Source organism: Sarcophilus harrisii, chromosome 2, assembly GCF_902635505.1.
Source record: "Sarcophilus harrisii chromosome 2, mSarHar1.11, whole genome shotgun sequence".
Classification (NCBI taxonomy): Eukaryota; Metazoa; Chordata; class Mammalia; order Dasyuromorphia; family Dasyuridae; genus Sarcophilus; species Sarcophilus harrisii.
The window spans coordinates 550338182-550357136 of NC_045427.1; the positions used below are offsets into that span (position 1 = coordinate 550338182).

General features: G+C 35.5%; 1 protein-coding gene across 1 annotated transcript in view; it reads left to right on the forward strand.

Annotated features, from left to right (window-relative positions):
* Positions 1-969: 969 nt before the first annotated feature.
* FAH (fumarylacetoacetate hydrolase) overlaps positions 970-18955 on the forward strand; it is a 61101-nt gene continuing 43115 nt past the window's right edge. The window contains exons 1-2 of the mRNA XM_003755503.4: positions 970-1197; positions 17358-17468. Of these exons, the coding sequence (XP_003755551.1) occupies positions 1117-1197; positions 17358-17468 (192 nt within the window). The 5' untranslated portion in view covers positions 970-1116. The remainder of the gene's footprint in view (positions 1198-17357; positions 17469-18955) is intronic.

Genomic DNA, 18955 nt, shown 5'->3' on the forward strand with positions numbered 1-18955 from the left:
GGTTGAATTGAATTTTGTAGAAGAGAAGGATTTTATTAAGCAGAAATTAGAGGAAGGTGAATACAAAGATTTAACCAGTTTTTAAGTGCCCACAATCAGAAGCAATGTGTATCATAAACTACACAAACACCACACAGTTTAACAATGCTGCCATGTTTTGGATTGTTCTCTTAATAGTTTCTTGGGTTACTTGTTACCCAATTATAAAATTATAAAACTTTTCAGAAGTAGAAGTGTCAAAAGGATTGAGTTTGGATCAGAGGACTTTTGATTGGAGGTCTCTTTTAAGAACTTTTCAGCTCTAAATCTATAATCCTATTACCCAGGGAGCATGTTTATTACTTTTCTTGTAACATCTCCAACCAAAGCACGTCAAATCACGGGGCGCCTTACTAGGATCCTAATGTTTCTAGACTGGAAAGGGCTTTGGAGATCACTTAGTCTAATCCTTTTCGTTTTACAAATGAAGAAAAGCCCAGGAAACACAGCTGGTAAACGGTCCAGGCAGGATTATTATACTCATATCTAGTGCTGCGCCTCATCCGACCCCCTGTTTGCACAAAAATCTGGGAGCTTCTAGCTGTGTACCCTTTAACTTGGGCTCCTAACAAGTCCCCCACTGAGCCATTCTAAGTAGCTGCCGCAGGGCTTACAAAAGGAAGTGGGGTGCAAAGTGGGAAGGATCCGGGCCTGGCGACGATTTTGTGATGGGATACCGCAATCTTGACCCCCCGTTACAGCCAAGAAAGTCACAGTTCCCCTTTTTAGCTGAGTCACACCGGGATCTGGACTACTGTTGAATTAAGCAAGCCCCGGGGTGCCTGGCAGGAGGCTGGTGGGGAGGGAGGTAGAGGTGGGTTGAGGGAGGAGCTGCAAGAAAAGGGATTGGAATCGCCCGAGAGCAGGCGGGGCCAGGCCGTACAGATGGGGAGCTACTGGCTGCTTACCGGGGGCCGGGCGGGAAGGGAGGAGCCGACCCGCAGTCAGCTTTAGGATTAGGGCTGCGAGGAACGTCAAGAGACCCTGCGAGCACGAGCAAAGATCTCTCCACAAACTGCGGCCGAGGTGGAAGCTGCTGTTGAGCCCTGAACGGAGTCCACCTCACCCGATCCAACCATGTCCTTTATCCCGGTGGCTGAGAACTCGGACTTCCCCATTCAGAACCTGCCCTACGGCGTCTTCTCCACCCCTGATTGCGTGAGTCTCATAGGACTACGAGCTGGAGGAGGAGCTTGGAGATCCGGCTCTCCAAACTCCTCCTCCTTTCTAAGTGGGGAAACTGAGGCCCAGACCTCTCAGCTTTGTGGGGTGGAGAGACGGGTTCGGGGTCTCAAAGGGTGGCTTGGGCTGGCGGAGGGAAGTCTCAGGCTTCTCTTCCGTGCCCCCAGTTCTGCTCCCTTGCAGAGTTCTTCCTAGTTTCGGCCCTCGCAGCGCGACGCGCCGGTGCGGCTAATCCCCGCGCTCCGTCCCGCAGCAGCTTCGGGCAAGAGGCCACCGTTAGTTCCTGCTGGCGGCATTTTCACGAACAAGCCAAGTCTCGTTAGTTTTCTCTTTAAGTTAGACCAAGGGCCCCCCTATTTCGGGTCCCCTGCTTTGAGGGGTGAGAGGGCGGAGAGGGTGGATGTTTTTGGACATCACCGACTTACCTGGTTCCCGTACCCTCCTCCTGCTTCTGGAGGTGGAGACAAGCCAATGGTGCGCGGCGTCAATCACTTGTTGGCATGTTGGGATGAACTGGGGCATACAGCCCGTCGGCCGTGGTACCGGCGGCGAAAATACTACTAGATGTAAAACTAAAGTCGGAGCAAGCAGGAATTGTGAATTTGACCTTTTTTAAAAAGATGACTTTTTTGAAAAATAGGGTCACTTTTTTTCCCCTTTGAATTGATTCTTTTAAAAGAAAGCCTAGCTTTTGCCTCTTTTCCTCCACCTCTCCTTTTTATTTGCAGAGTAAACTTGTTTTCAGGCATATTTTGGAGGGCTATGACCCTTTGTGTCTATTTCTTGGCAAAGATGTCGAAGTGGTTTGCCATTTCCTTCTCCAGCTTATTTTACAGATGAGGAAACTTGGTCAAAGAGGTTAAAGTGATTTGCCCAAGGTCATTTCTAAAGTATCTCGGGTCAGATTTGAACGTGGTAAGATGAATCTTACTCCAGCAACAGCGGTCTATTCACTTCTTCATCTTGATGGGGTCAGTAGAATGATTCTGGTTCTGGAATCAAGGGGATATGAGTTCAAATGTGGCCTTAAGACACTAGCTGGATGCCCCTGCATAAGTCATTTTACTCTGTTTGTCTCTGTTTTCTCAGTTGTAAAATGAGACAGAAACAACAAATTACTGGGTATCTTTCTGGACATATGGGGTCTTAGAATGCCTCAATAACAACAATAATCATATTCAGGGTAAACTTACCTAATCACAATCCACACACATTTTTACATTTACACACATTATCTTATTTGATTTTTTTTTTCAGCTTCTCTAGAAAAATAGGTACTATACAAACCATTATCATCCTCATATTACAGTTTAGGAAATCAGGGCATATCAGTTAAGTGATTTATTTACCCATGGATACTGAGCTTTTAAGTATCAGAGACAGTATTTAAACCCAGCCTCTTCAGAATCCTAACTTAAAGTACTGGTAACTCTACAATATTTTTAAAGTAAACCCAGACAAGTTAGGTGGCCACTTATGTCACAATTTGCAAAGTAGGGAGGATACATTTTATTATTACTTTATATAAATGCACATACTTCTATTGTAGATAGTTAAATTCTTTGGATCACATCAGTATTTGTTTTGTGATAAGCCAGGCCACATGTGTTGTTATATCACAATGAAGGGTCAAAGTTCCTTATGGGCAGGCAGCTGCAAAACTTTCAAATCTTGAATAAGACTCATAGATACCTTGAATAAACTGAAGTGAAATAGGTTTTTAACTCTATAAAATGTAAGAACTGGAAAACTACTTCACAGGTCTAACACATTCTTTTGATGAGAAATATGGTGATTTCTCATAAAGGTGAAGTGTCTTGCCCAAACTCACAGAGCTATTTAGTTGTAAAGCTAAGACTAGACTTGTCTTCTTTTTCCCCCCAGTCCTTTCATCTCAGCACTGCTAGGTCACAAAAATAAGAGTGACTTCAAGTCAGCCAGGTATTTTTACTTTGGCTCCTTACTCTATCATCTTTGTTTAATACTATATATATATATATATATTATTTTGCTATCTTGTTTTTGCAGTCATATCCTGATATTCTCTTCCCTCTCAAGACATCATATTGAATCTTTCTTTACACCAAAGAAAAACAGTTAAGCCAAAGAGACTGGTAAAGCAAACATATCAGACAGTATTATGCAACATTCTGTACTCATAGTCCCTATCTGTATTCAGAGGAAGAATTTCATTCACTTTCTGCTTAGTCAGACTGAAGTAGACTGATGATAATGGTTGACACCTTAAGATTTGCAATGCACTTTACAAATGTTATCTCATTTGCTCCTTATAACAGTGAGGAGTTTTATGAGAAAACTGAAGGGTGCAGAGATTATGTGTCTTGCTCAAGATCACATAGCTGCAAATCTCTGAAACTCAGGTCTCTCTTATTCTATAACCGACACTTCATCTATTGTGCCACCTACCTTTAAGAAATTCTTGATGAATGAGTAAATATATGAATGATGATGACCATTGTTATGCTCATTTCAGTAATAATAATTACCCTGATTTCTAACACTCAGGATCATTGACTTAAAGCAGTCTGGGATCTTTGAGGTCATCTAGTCCAATAGATCCTAGCTTCTTCCTTTTTTTATACAATAGCTTTTTTTTGTTTTTCCAAATGCATGCAAAGTAGTTTTCAACATTCACCTTTACAAAACCTTGTGTTCCAATTTTTTCTCCCTCTCTCTTCCTCTTTACCCTCTTTTAGATAGCAAGCAGTCTGATATAGGTTAAACATGTTCAACTCTTCCAAACATATTTCCATATCCAGTATGTTATGCAAGAAAAATCAGATCAAAAGGGAAAAAAAAACATGAGAAAGAAAAAACCAAGCAAACAAATGAAAACAAAAAAGGTAAAAATACTATTCTGAGATGCTGAACTCGGAGGAATGAAGAACAAGCTGGCAGCCTGTGTTCTTTAAAAGATGAACATTTTTTGGTAGCACCAACTACAGAAAAGGAGAGATTGTTGTTTGATGGAGACAAAGGAAGAATCTGGAAATGGTAGTGGCAGTGGTAATGAAAAGTAAGTATTTTTACTTCCCCCTTAAGATATGTATAGGAGTGTGAGAGAAGGTACAGCCAATGTGGAAAGGTTCAGGGTAAAAAAAAGCTTGTTCATTATGAAAATGTGGGCATAGCTTAAATTTAGACATGAATAGGTTGAAGAAGAGGAGGAGGATGGGGGATTGAGAGGTAGAAGGTTAGGGATCTTTTACTCTGAGGCAATTTAAAGGGCTATAATAAGTGAAGATAAGTAGGGGCACAACGGATAGTGTGTCAGGCCTGGAACTGGAAGACACCTCTTTCTGAGTTCAAAACTGTTCTCGGATACTAAATAGCTGAATAATCCTGGACAAGTCATTTAACCTTGTCTCAATTTTCTCATCCATAAAATGAGCTGGAAAAAGACATGGAAAAACATGGTTATCTTTGCCAAGAAAAACCCAAAAGGTTGTGAAACATCAGATATGACAAACAATATGATGTTGTGAAACATCAGATATGACAAACAATAGCAGAAAGAGTGAGAAATGGTAGAAGTTTGTTAGCAGTGTGTATAGTTATTGTAATGCTCCCCATTTCCCGGTGGTTTTTCAGAGGAAAGGTCACAGGTGCTAGATCTTATCTACTTTCCTGTTCCCTCTAGTTGGGTAGGGACAGGGTGATGAATTCTCTTTTCATCTTTGCTTTTACCATATATTCCCTCCCCTCCCCATTATCAATGCTCTATCCATGCAAAAATTATCTACTACTTTTATTTCTGTACATTTTATATTCTAACCTCACTCCCATAAGATATATGTCCTTTCAAGGCAAGATCTATTTTGTGTTCATCTTTGTATCGCAATTACTTAACACAGTTCCTTGCATATAGAAGGCACTTAATAAATATTTATTTAATTAAGTTAAATTATTGACATCTAGTCCTAGTCTCACTATATCCATATTACCTCCCATTAATATTCACCCTTGACCCCAAATAAATCAAGGTGAAATCAGGAGCGTGTCTCCTCTTTTAATTATCTGTCCCTGGCATGGCCCAATTGACAACCAGTTGACAAGTGCCTCTTTCCCTTTTATCTTCCATCTGCCACAGCCACAGATGGTGGTATCCAGAAGTATAAAGAAGAAACAAAAGCTTTTGTTTCCCTGGGGATGGAGTCCAACTCAGTTGTGTTATGAGCCAGCTATTTGTATATAAAGAATATTTATTATTTGAGAGTTCACAAGCTAAAAAAAATCCAACAAAACCTTATATTATTATTTTCCCAACTTTTACAGATGAGAAAACATAGATATAGCTTACTCACAAAACAGACATATAGAGTTGTGCATCCCATACCAATATATCAATACATTCTCTCTGTCATATAAAGATGATATATATATATATATATATATATACACATACACATACATAATTATTTAGCATATTATATTATCAACAATATTTTATTTCTTGCACATTATTTAAGAGTACATGTAAGGAACAAAAATAAAGAACATATATTATATAAATAATGTAATATATATTATCTATGTTGAGAAAGACAGAAAAAGTTGGTGTATTAGTGTGGGACCCATCACGTTACGTATACATACATACATATGTACATGTATGTATACACATGTACACAGATTATATATATGAATGTATAGACATATACATAGTTGTGTGCAATTTGTATATGTGTGTATATATGTATATGCAGTTTGTCTTTATATCACATTCATTTCTGTAGGGGGAAAATGCAGTCTTCCTCTCACATCCAACTCTTAACTCCCCCCTTGATTGTTATTGTTCAATCAATTATGTCCAGTTCTTTCTGACTCCATGGAACATAGCATGGCAGGCCTTTAAAGTGTAACAATTTAGCAAAGATATCAAGTATGATACTATATCTGACAGTGTGAACAACATTCTATCTCTTCTTGAGCAGGGAGATATCTTTATTATCTGTTTTTAAGAAACCTTGGTTTTTAAAATTCATCTAAATTCAACTTCATTTTAGTGAGCTCATTCCCATTGTTCATTATTCTTCTTTTGTTTCTGCTTATTCTTGGCATTGATCCATGGAGCCACAGCTCCTGTGAACTAAAAGAAATCTTAGAGGTCATCTAAGCAAACTCCCTTCTTTTTCAATAAAAAAATTATGGGAGAGAAGTCTAGATACAAACTCATAGTATAAGTTGTTTGCAGAGTTAGGTAGAGTAAATAGAGACTTGTTAAAGTGTCTGGACTGTTCCATTATGGTAATAAAATATATTAGAAAAAGGAAAAGTTGTCTTGAAAGGGGTTAACAGCTGTATTACCACTGTACCTTAATTTGTGGTCATTCTGGGTTGAATTTCTGATCCTCGTGTTAAACACATATGTACATTGTATACAATATTACACAGTTTATATTTTCAGTGATTTGCCATTAGGACTTTTCAGAGATAAGAGCTTTCCTCTTAACGGTGGTTTCCCAACACCCAGATTGTACTAATGGTTCTTGGGATGTTGTAATATGAAAAGTTAAACTTAAATCAGATGGCACAACTCAAATAGAGTTAAAATTTAACCTATGTTAACCAGACACAGGCTTTCCCCAAGATGACTTTTCTAATAATGAACCTTGGTAGTTAGTATCTTTTTAATTTTTATCTAAACAAGTGGCAGAGTACACTGATAAGACCACTGGGTTCTGAAGTCAAAGAATCCGAGTAAAAATCTTGCCGCGGATACTACCTGAATGATTTTTGGGAACCCCTTTAATTTTCCTGGGTCTGTTTCCTCATATTAAAATTGGGAGAGAGAGGTACTAGATATCCTCAGGTTCTTTCAGCTCAAGATCTATGATCTTGTGGTCCTAACTGGACCTAATATGACCTCTAAGCAACAAGTGTGAATAAGTTGCAGGAAAATCCTTTGAAGAAGGTAAGGTAGGAGTCAAGCTCTGAAGTTCTGTTGCATAAATGCTTCATTGGTCTAGACCAGCTCTGGAATTAGCTCTTAGGATGAGGTTTGATATTATATTCCTCTGATATCTGGATATAGAAATGTGCTGAAACATCAATTGAGAGGAAACCTTGTGAGAAAGGAAGTCTATTTCAACCTCCTTTTAAGAACAGATTAAAAAAAAAAAAAACCACAACTCTATGTTCTAGTTAATACAGAATTTTGAAATGGAATTCCTAAATTATTAGTCTTTTCTAAGCATGATCAACAGTTGTAATAATTCTTTCTCTATCTTGTCCTTATGACTTCCCTTTCCATCCCCATCCTCAGACACAAATTAGTTTACCTGGCAATAACAGTAGAAAATGTGATTTTTTTTTTTATACAGTCAGCATATGCTAAGTATGAGAGGAAAAGAGTGACTTTTAAGATATAATTGGAAAAAAGTGCTATGGAACATAGGTAATATGTTATTTAAATATTAATTTGTCATGTAGATAAATATTATAAAAAACATCTAATGTAGAATCAGGAAAATTTTTTTTAAACAACTTGCCTTCAGGATTTCCTTTTCCCCATTAAATTGGAGGATTAGCCTGCCATTAGGAAAAAGGGAAATCAACTAGACCTATGATTTCATTGGTTCAGAGAATGCCTAGGTGAGTATTCACTCTCTACCTGTGCAGGTCAGCACCTTCTGTATAACTTAAAGTCTTAAACCATTCCCCAGAGCACTGAAATGTTGTGTCTTGTCCCTAACCATACAGCCACTGTCATTGCACTTGAACCAGGAACTGGTAAATTTCTGAGGGAGGGATTTGAACCCTTCTCACTTTGTCCAGGAATCTAGTACAGCAAATATTAATATTGCTGTTGATATTGATAAGAGATATAGACTTAAATCAAAAGTACTTTCTGAAAGACTTTTGACAGATCCACAAGAAAATATAATAAGATGAGTTCTCTATATTTTAGAAGCAAATTGTGAAATAATCAGTATGTCCGTGGAGTGGGGATGCCCAGCTCTTCTTTATTCCAATTGTTACTGTTATTAAGTAAAAACTTAATATTTTCCCCTGATGTAGGTCACATCATGATGGCTCATTCATTATGATAGGAAGGTAATCCTGAATTCCTAAAGTTGAGGCCAACAAAATGCAAACTCAGATCTTTGATTAGGAGCTTAGTGAAGACAGTATGTCTGCTTGAAGTTCAGTCTAGCAAAATTCTGAGAGCCTCATCTCTTAATGAATCTTTTGGAACCAACAACTTGAGATAACCACCTCACTAAATTATAGAAGGGATATCAATGGATAGAGTCACCCAGTGCTCTGTAAAGTGCTCTTGAAGTATACTTTTCCATGTGCTCTTACAAGCTCAGAATTACTGTAAAAGTATAATTCAAAGATAATGGAATCAAGAGATATGAACAGCTTTTAGATGAAGGAATCAAAACTGTCTATAAGCTATGAAAAAATGCTCTAACCTACTATTGAATGGAGAAATGCAAATTAAAACAATTCTGAGGTACCTCATACCCATTGGATTGACTAATAGGACAGAAAAGGAAAATGACAAATATTGGAAAGGATGTGGAAAAAAGGAGACATTAATACATTGTTGGTGAATTTGTAAACTGATTCAGCCATTCTGTAGAACAATATGAATTTATGTCCATAGGGCATCTTAAAAGAGATTTTAAAAAAAGAAAAAGAAAAGATCTATATATGCAAAAATATTCATACCAGTTGTTTTTTTCTGTTGGTAAAGAATTGGAAATCGAGGGGATACCCGTCAATTGGGGAATGGCTGAACAATTTATGGCATATGATTATACTGGAATATTATTGTGCTACAACAAATGATAATCAGATTGCTCTCAGAAAAAAGCTGGCAAGACTTACATGAGCTGATGTAAAGTGAAAATGTACTGTTACAAAATAACAATATCATAAGATGAGCAACTGTGAATTTATACAATGAATACAATGATTCAAAACAGTTCTGAAGGATTTATGATAAAAAAAAATGCCATCCATACCCAGAGAAAGAACTGGTATCTGAATACAGATTGAAGAATACTTTTTAATTAATTTATTTTTCTTGAAGTTTTTTCTTTTTGCCTATGTTTTCTTTCATTACATGGCTAGTATGGACATGTTTTACAAGACTGCACATAACCTATATTGAATTGTTTGCTTTCCCAATAAGGAGCACGGGGAGGAAGGAATTTGGAATTCAAGAGTTTTAAAGATTAATGTCAAAAATTTGTTTTTACCAGTAACTGAGGGAAAACAAAATACTAAATTAAAAATAGATAAAATAACTGTAGGCAATAAAAAAAGGAGAATGGAAAGGAGAAATAAAAATCATTGCACTCTTTATTTCTTTCAGATCTCTGCCTGCTTCCCATATAGTGGATATGCAGAGATAGAAAAGGTTGACATAAAACCTTTTATAGTGAAAAGCACCAGACTTGGAGTCAGAAGACCCATATCAGCATTTTGACTCAACTAGGAAAATAGAACCATAAGTTTAGAGCAAGAAGGGACCTTAGAGGCCAGTGAGCCAAACTCCCTCATTTTACAGATGAGGGAACTGAGACACAGGGAGGCTAAATGATTTACCGAAGACCATGCATCTAGTATGTGCCTGAGACCAGATTTAAACTCAGGCTTTCTTAATTCAAGACTAGCATTCATTCCATTAGGTCATAGCACTGCCTTACTTATTTATTCTGTGCCTTTCAGTAAGTTGATTAAATTTTCTGAGCCTCAGTTTTTTTATTTGTAAAATAGAGAAAATAAAATAATTATCTCTGCCCTTTCTATTTCTTAGTTTGTTCATAGGATCAAATGAGACTGATGGGAGAAGTGTTCTATAAATAATGATAATAACAGCTTTATATATCACTTTAAGCTTGCAAAGTGCTTTTTGTGTATTATCTAAATTTGGTCCTTACAATATCCCTCTGAGGTAGATAAGGAAACTGAAGCTGAGGAGGGAAAACAGTGTGTCCTAGATTTAATGATGTGCCTTACCTAAAAGTGTTTCAGGAAAGATTCAGATTCCAGGTCCACTATCTCATCTAACTGCCTCTCTATGAGCTGTAAGAGAGGTGTGGAACACACGGCACACAATATTCCTGAATGTAGCCTGGACCAGATTTAAACTATAATTGGGAGATATTTAATAAAACAAATAAAAATTAAGTAGAACATAGATAATGTTAATATGTGGTTTTCTAAGTCCATATGCAGTCCACAGGGACCCTTATATACTGTGTTTATGTAGCCCCATTTCTATTTGAATTTGATACCAATGCTGTAAAGTATTATATAAATGTGATATTTATCATTCATTATATTTTTTAATAATTATACCTGTTAAAGATTCATAATGTTGTATAACCATGTTATACAATCATATGAATGTGTAAAATACATCAATTTTTTTTATAATTTTGTTTTGTTACTAAAATATAACTCAAATGTAGCTCAAAATTGTCTCCCTCTTCCCTTCCTATTCCATGCTAGAGAAAACAACCATTTGATATACATACATAATTGTGTATATGTACAGGTATAGTATTTATGTATATAAATACATATATACATATTATGCATACTTTTCTTTATCAGTTCTTTCTCTGGAGATGGATAGTATCTTCATAGGTCCTTTGTAGTTTGAGTATTTATAATACTCAGAATAACTTGGCTGTTCACAATTATTGTTTGAATAATATCGTTGTTACTGTTTATATATTTTTCTTCATTTTGTCCATTTCACTTTTTATTATTTCATGCAAGCCTATTGATGTTTTTCTATTTATCCACCAGTTCTTCGTTTCTTATAGCACAGCAGTATTACATCACAATCATTTTGCTTAGTCATTTTCCCATTTGACGGGCAGTTTTTCAATTTCCAGTTCTTTGCCACCACAAAGAGATCTGCTATAAACATTTTAAAACAGGCATCATTATTATTACGTGAAGCTTCGGTGTGTCTCACATGTTGTAAGACTCACCTGATAGAAATTGAAATTAATTAAAATTTTTGTTGTTTTAAAAATACCTGTGACTGCAATCTGCAGGAAACCTTTCCCATTCTTTCCCTCTACCCCCAACAGCTGCTAGTGCCTTCCCCTTTCAGACTAGTTTCATACACCCTGTAGAAAGTTTATATGTACTAAGTAGTTACATATTATTTCTTGCTTTAGAATGTATGTTTTTCTGTGCCCAAAGGGTTATCAAATTGTGCATACTCTTTGACCCAGAAGTGTCTCTACTGGGTCTATATCCCAAAGAGATCAGAAAAAGGGGAAAGGACCCTCATGTGCCAAAATATTTGTAGCAGCTTTTTTTGTAGTGGCAAGCAGCTGGAAACTGAATGGATGCCCAGCAATTGGAGAATGGCTGAATGAATTATGGTATGTGAATGTTATGGAATATTATTGTTCTATAAGAAACTAACAGCAGGATGATTTCAGAAAGGCCAGAAGAGACTTACATGAACTGATGCTAAGTGAGTAGAACCAAGAGAATATTAGGTATATTAAAAACAAGATTATATGATGATAATTCTGATGGATGTGGCTCTTCATCAATGAGGTGATTCAGGCTATCTCCATCTTGTGATAGAGAGAGCCATCTGCATCCAGAAAGAGGACTATGGAGACTGAATATGGATCACAACATAGTATTTTTACCTTTTTTGTTGTTGTTTCTTGTTTTTCTTTTTTTTTCTTTTTTGATCTGATTTTTCTTGTGCAGCATGATAAATGTGTGTAGAAGAATTGCATGAATTTAATATGTATTGTATTACTTGCTGTCTGGGGAGGGGGGGGAAAAGGAGAGAGGGTAAAATTTGGAACACAAGGTTTTACAAAGGTGAATGTTGAAAGTTATCTTTGCATATATTTTGAAAACAAAAAGCTATTATTTAAAAAAAAAAGTATGTTCTTTGCAGGCAGGAACTATTGGGTTTTCTTTCCTTTCTTTGTATTTCTAAAGCTTGGTATGTAAGAATTTAACAAATGTTTATTGACTTGGCTTACTTCTTTCTCACTGAAGGAATCCTACTAATCAATGCAGATGCCTGCTCTGCAACCTGTACTCTTAGAGATCTACCCTAGAAAACTGTTAGTTAAAATTATAATTCCAGAAATTTCCCTCAAAGAGAAGATGGGGGTAGGATACCTCACTTGGAAGCCAGACTGTGGGGAATATTGCAGTCAGTTGGGCAAATATGATCTGTGGTTTCTTGTTTTGAAGAAACAAAGTCACTGACTTAGGTCAGTGAGAACAAATTCCAATGTTTTACAGACTGATTATTTACTATCATATTTCTAATAGCCAAAGATTATTTTAAACATTTATAATACAGGAAAAAAATATCAAAACTATATTGTAGACTTTCTACATCTTTGAAATGTTGCACACACTGTTATCACTTGATTTAACATAATTGTTTTTCTTTGCTACAAGGGGTGTGTGTGTGTGTGTGTGTGTGTGTATGTGTGTGTATAGATTACTGCATTGTAAATCCATCAGGCATCAGTACATTTTATTATTAAATTAATATATTAGTTAAATCATATCCAGAAAAAAGTCTTGATGTCCAAACAGTATAAGTGATAATGTGGACCCTTTAGTTTTTTAGAGAGTTTAAACAACAATATCATTCATAAAAATGACTTAGGTTGCCATACATCTGATTCTAAGAAGTGGTAGGGGCAGCTAAGTGGTACAGTGGATAGAGTGCTAAGCCTGGAGTCAGGAAGGCCTAAATTCAAATACAGCCTCAGATATTTACAAACTGTATGACAATGATAAGTTACTTAACCTTGATTGTCTCAGTTTCCTCAGCTGTAAATTGAGCTGTAGAAGGAAATGACAAAAATGACAAACACTCCGGTATTTATGCCAACAAAGCCCCAAATGGAATCACATAACAACATCAACAAAAGGACCATATTGAATCTGTTACCTGTTTTCTTTTTTTATTTTTTTATTTAAAAAATTTTATTTGCAAGGCAATTGGGATTAAGTGATTTGCTCAGAGCACATAGTAAGTACTAAGTGTCTGAGATCAGATTTGCATTCAGTTCTGACTGACTTCAGGGCTGATGCTCTATTCACTACATCTGTTTTGTTTTCACAAATAATATTTAACATGAGGAAATAAGATCCTTAAGGTGGGAGAAAGAAGCCTTAGAGATAATCTTCCACATTTTGTGGCTAGAGACAGTGAGGTTCACAGAAGTTGTGACTTGCCAAAATCAGTCAGAAGGGTAGAGATGGAGCTGGGATTAGAATCCAAGCCAATCCATCCATACCATAATGACGTAATGAGAAGGCTTTGAACAAGTTTTGGGGGTCTCAAGTTACTTATTTTTAAAATGAAGAGACTGAATTTGGAGAATCTCTAAGAACCTTTCTAGCTCTTTGGTTCTGTCTTTGCATGATTGTTTGAGATGTCCAGCAATGATAACCAGTATTTTAATTTTAAAGTGCTTTAAGGTATGCAAAGCAATTTGTATGTTACCTCATTAGGTCTTCATTACAATCATATAAAGTGAGTAGTACTATTCTCATTTTATAAGTGAGGAAACAGAAGTTGGATGACCCTTTCAAGGTGGCACAAACACTATGTGCTAAGGCAGGATTTAAAATTAGATTTTCTTTAACTCCAGATCCATCTATCAAATCCATTCTGATACCTGTCTGCCTCAACAGCTTAACCCAACAGCATAATGAACTATTCTATAATGAAGTACCGATTGTTGAGTTCTTCAAGGAGAATCTGTATGATGGATCATAGAAATAAAAGAATGTTATAGAAATGATTTTTACCTTGGATGGGAGGTTAGACCTCAAAACTTACAGAAGCTCAAAAATTCTGACTCTCTTACCACCTAGTTCATTTCTCATTTCACAAGTATAATATTCTTCCCCTATCTTTTCCTTCTTGTCTTGTAAAAAAGATATATCTGCCCAATTATATGCCAAGAAATCCGAATGATATCAGTCAACATTTGCAAAAATGAAAATTGCCTAGATTAACAGATCAGAAAATAGAATCCCTAAATAACCATATCTTAGAAAAAGAAATTGAACAAACCATTAATGAACTTCCTAGGGAAAAAAATTCCCAGATTGTTCACGAATGAATTCTTTCAAACATTTAAAGGACAATTAATTCCAATACTATATAAACTGCTTGGAAAAATAAGTGAAGGAGACTTACCAAATTTCTTTTATGACACTTATATGGTACTGATACCGAAACCAAGAATAGCTAAAACAGAGAAAGAAAATTATAGACCAATTTTCATAATGAATATTGATGCAAAAATTTTAAATAAAATACCAGCAAGATGATTATGACAATATATCACAAGGATTATACACTATAACCAGGTGGGATTTAATCAGGAAGGCAGGGTTGGTTCAATATTAGGAAAACTATCAACATAATTGACCATGTCAATAACAAAACCAATATAAATCATATGATTATCTCAATAGATGCTAAAAAAAGCACCCATTTCTATTAAAAACACTAGAGAGCAGAGGAATAAAGGGAATGTTTCCCAAAATGAAAAGCAACATCTATCTAATACTATCAACAAACATTATCTGTATTGGGGATAAACTGCCTTCCTGCTAAGATCAGGAGTGAAGCAAGGATGCCTATTATCACCACTATTATTAATAGTTTTATATTATTAGTAGTGTTATATAGTACTAGAAATGTTAGGCATAACAATAGGAGAAGAAAAAGAAATCAAAGGAATTAGAATTGGCAGCAGGGGAAACAAAACTATCATTCACTCTTTGCAGATGATGTGATGGTTCACTAGAGAATCTTAGAGAATCAACTAAAAACTATTTGAAATAATTAACAACTTTAGCAAAGTTGCAGGATATAAGATAAACTCACATAAATCATCTTCATATGACCAGCAAAATCCAGCAGCAAAAGATAGAAAGAGAAATTACAATTAAAATAATTTAGACAATATAAAATACTTGTCTCCCTGCCAAGACAAATCTAACACAATTACAAGACACTTTTCTTGCAAATAAAATCAGATCTAAGTAGTTGGGAAAATATCAATTGCTTATATATAGGCTGAGCCAATATAATAAAAATGACAATTCTGACCAAATCAATTGATTTATTTAACCATATCAATCAAACTACAAAAAATTATTTGATAGAATTAGAAAAAATAATGAAATTCATCTGGAAGAGTATAAGATCAAGAATATCAAGGGAATTAATGGGGAGGAAATTACAAAGAAAGGTGGACTAGCAATACCAGATCTCAAACTCTATTTTAGATTGTAATCATCAAAACTATTTTGTATTAGTTAAGAAAAAGAAAATAGAGTGGTGGATCAGTGGAGTAGATTAGACATACAAGACAGAATAGTCTATGACCATAGCAACTTATGTTTAATAAATGCAAAAATCCCAGCTTTTTGGATAAGAATTCATTATTTGACAAAAACTTCTAGGAAAACTGGAAAACAATAGGACACACACTAGGTATAGACCAATATCTCACACTGTATAACAAAATAAGGTCAAAATGGTGCAAGATTTAGACATAAAGGGTGACACCTTAAGCAAATTAGAATAGTTTTCCTGTCAGATCTATGGAGAAGGGAAGAATTCATGATCAAACAAGAGCTAGAGAACATTACGAAATGTAAAAGAGATAATTTTGATTATATTAAATTAAAAAAACCTTTGTACAAATAAAACTAGGGCAATCAAGATTTGAAAGAAAGCAGAAATCTGGGAAAGAATCTTTATAGTGTCTCTGACAAAGACCTTATTTCTCATATATGTAGAGAACTGAGTCAGATTTATAAGAATACAAGCCCTTCCTCACTTAATAAATGATCAAAAGATTTGAACAGGCAGTTTTCAGAAAAAGAAATTAAAGTTTATCTACAGGCATATGAAGAAGTGCTCTAAATTACTTTTGATTAAAGAAATCAAAACAACTCCGAGGTACCATTTCACACCTATCAGATTGGCTACTATGACAAAAAAGGAAAATGATAAGTGTTGGAAAGAATGTGAAAAAAATGGAATACTAATTCACTGTCATTTGACTTGTGAACTGATCCAACCACTTTGTAGAGCAATTTGGAACTATGCCCACAGGGCAACCAAACTGTGCATATTCTTTTATCCAACAATATCCAACACTACTAGGTCTATTTTCCAAAGAGATCATAAAAAAGGCAAAAGGACTTCCATGTGCAAAAATATTTAACTCTTTTCATGGTGGCTAAATATTGGAAATTGAGGGGATGCCTATCAATTGGGAAAGAGTTGAACAAGCTGTGATATATGAATGTAATAGAATACTATTGTGTAATAAAACAAAATGGGTTGGACAGATTTCAGAAAAACCTGGAATTATATGAACTGATGCAAAATGAAACAAGTAGAACCAAGAAAACATTGTACACACTATCAGCAACATTGTGTGGTGATTGATCAACTTTTTTCAGCAGCACAGTGAGCCACAACAAGTACAACAGACTCAAAAAGGAAAATGTTCCAAATAAAGAACTGATGGACCCTGAATGCATATTGACGCATATTTTTTTATTTACTTTATTCTTTTTTGTGTTTTTTCTTATGATCTGTTTCTTCTTTCACAACTATGACTAATATGGAAATGTGTTTTACATGATAGCACTTATATATCAAACTGCCTACCATTTTCAGAAGAGGAGAAGAGAAGGGATGGAGAGAAGGAGGAAAATTTGGAATTCAAAATCTTATAAAATGAATACTAAAAATTGTCTGTAAAAAACATCAGTGCATTTGGTGAAAATTCTATTAAAATAAAAAGATTTGGAATTATTTTATCTATGAGATGTGACTTACATCTTGTCATTCAGAACATTTTTGAGTTTATAGCACAGTTGGAGGTAAATGAGTTGGTTTAGAGAAAAGAAAACAAAATCCATTTCATAGTTTTTTTTTGTTTTTTTTTTTTTTTTTTAGAATGAAGCAATTTTAGAAGAAACAAATTATTATTGAAATGACAATAATCTTTAGAGTTTGTTTTTTTCTCTAGATACTAGAGTTGGCTTCTAATAATGCTCCAGAACTTTCCATAAAACTAAACTTCATTTTCCCCTTATAGCCAAGACAAAGACTTGGTGTGGCAATTGGAGACCAGATATTGGATCTCAGTGTGATTAAGCACTTATTTACTGGACCTGTCCTTTCCAGTCATCAGGATGTCTTTGAGCAGGTAGGTCAATCTGCCTTTTGGCATTACGTCTCTCCCCCCAAACCCACTTTTAATGTCTTGTATTGCCAAGCCTTTGGAAGTATTTTTGTAAATAGTATTTCTGTGAAAATTTGAATTTTCGGAGTACGTCGATTGTGATGTGGTTAATAGGGCCTAATCAAGCTGACAGAAATTGACACAAGAAATTACTAGAAAACCCCAATTTTATTTTTATCTTAGAAACTATATACAAGAGAAACAAATTCAGATTAATCAATCATTCAACAAGTTTTTATTAAGTATCTACTATGTGCCAGGACCGTAGATATTGGTAATCAGTGAAAGGCATTACTGGATTCTTATATTCATGACATACAAAATACTATCCCATGGGATACCCTGTAAATTTAGGATAAATAAAAGAATCCTAGTTCAGATACCAGATAATAAAATTAAATACCTCATTTTCCCAAGAGGGAAAAAAGGCAGTTTTTATAGTGAAAAGGACATTGGAATGAGAATCACAAGACACCAATTCTGGTTTCAACTTTGTCACTACTTGCTGTATGACCCTAAACAAATTGCTTCATTTCTGTGTCTCAACCTCCTCATCTCTAAAATGAGATAATTGGATTAAAAGATCTCCAAAGTGTTTTTCAGCCCTAAAAGTCTCAGATATTTTGACAAGAACAAGTAGGTATCTCTAACATTATTATCAGAATTGATAAATTCTCCTGTTCATCTTTCTTGAATGAGTTCTAGCAATATGGATAATGCCTGTTTCAGTGCTAGGAGAGAACTGGATCTTTTTTTTAAAACCCAAGACTATTGTTGTTGTAGTTTTGTTCTTTATTCTCAAAAAGGACCATGACATTGAGGAGGCGATGTCATGACATGCAAGTGAATTGTATTTAAGTGAGGGAGTTTGTGCAAGGTCACCCACCTCACTTTCCCCTTCAGAGCCATCTGGGTCCAGTGGCCAGATAGAGATCAGGATGACTGAAGATGGCCCTGGATGTGGTGGGAGACCTTGGACTTTTTTAAGTTAAGATTTTCAATTGATCTCAGTCAAACTGAGGCTACACCCATTCAGTGATTATGGCTGGATATCAGTCTGAGACAGAAAATCTCCCTTTTCACCATTCATTTGCAGAGGCCAAGTCTAGCATCTGGATAATAAAACCTTTTCATTTCCATCACAATGGATTCTAAATCATCTTTACATCCTCATCCTTCTTGCTTCACTTGGCTCCTTGGCTCTAACCAAACCAACCTGCCTGCCTGCTGTTCATGAACTCTAAAAGATGAACTCTTGCCTAATCTTTCTCAGAACCACCATTTCATCCCATTTCCAAACCACCAGTTCCAAAGTATTCTGTAGTCTCATCCATACTCCCAATATCTTTTCTTCACCAATTAGAATATGAATTCTTTGAAGGCAAGGCAGGGACTGTCTTGCTTTTATTTGTATCTCTACCTCTTAGCTTAGAGCCTAGCACATAAAAAGG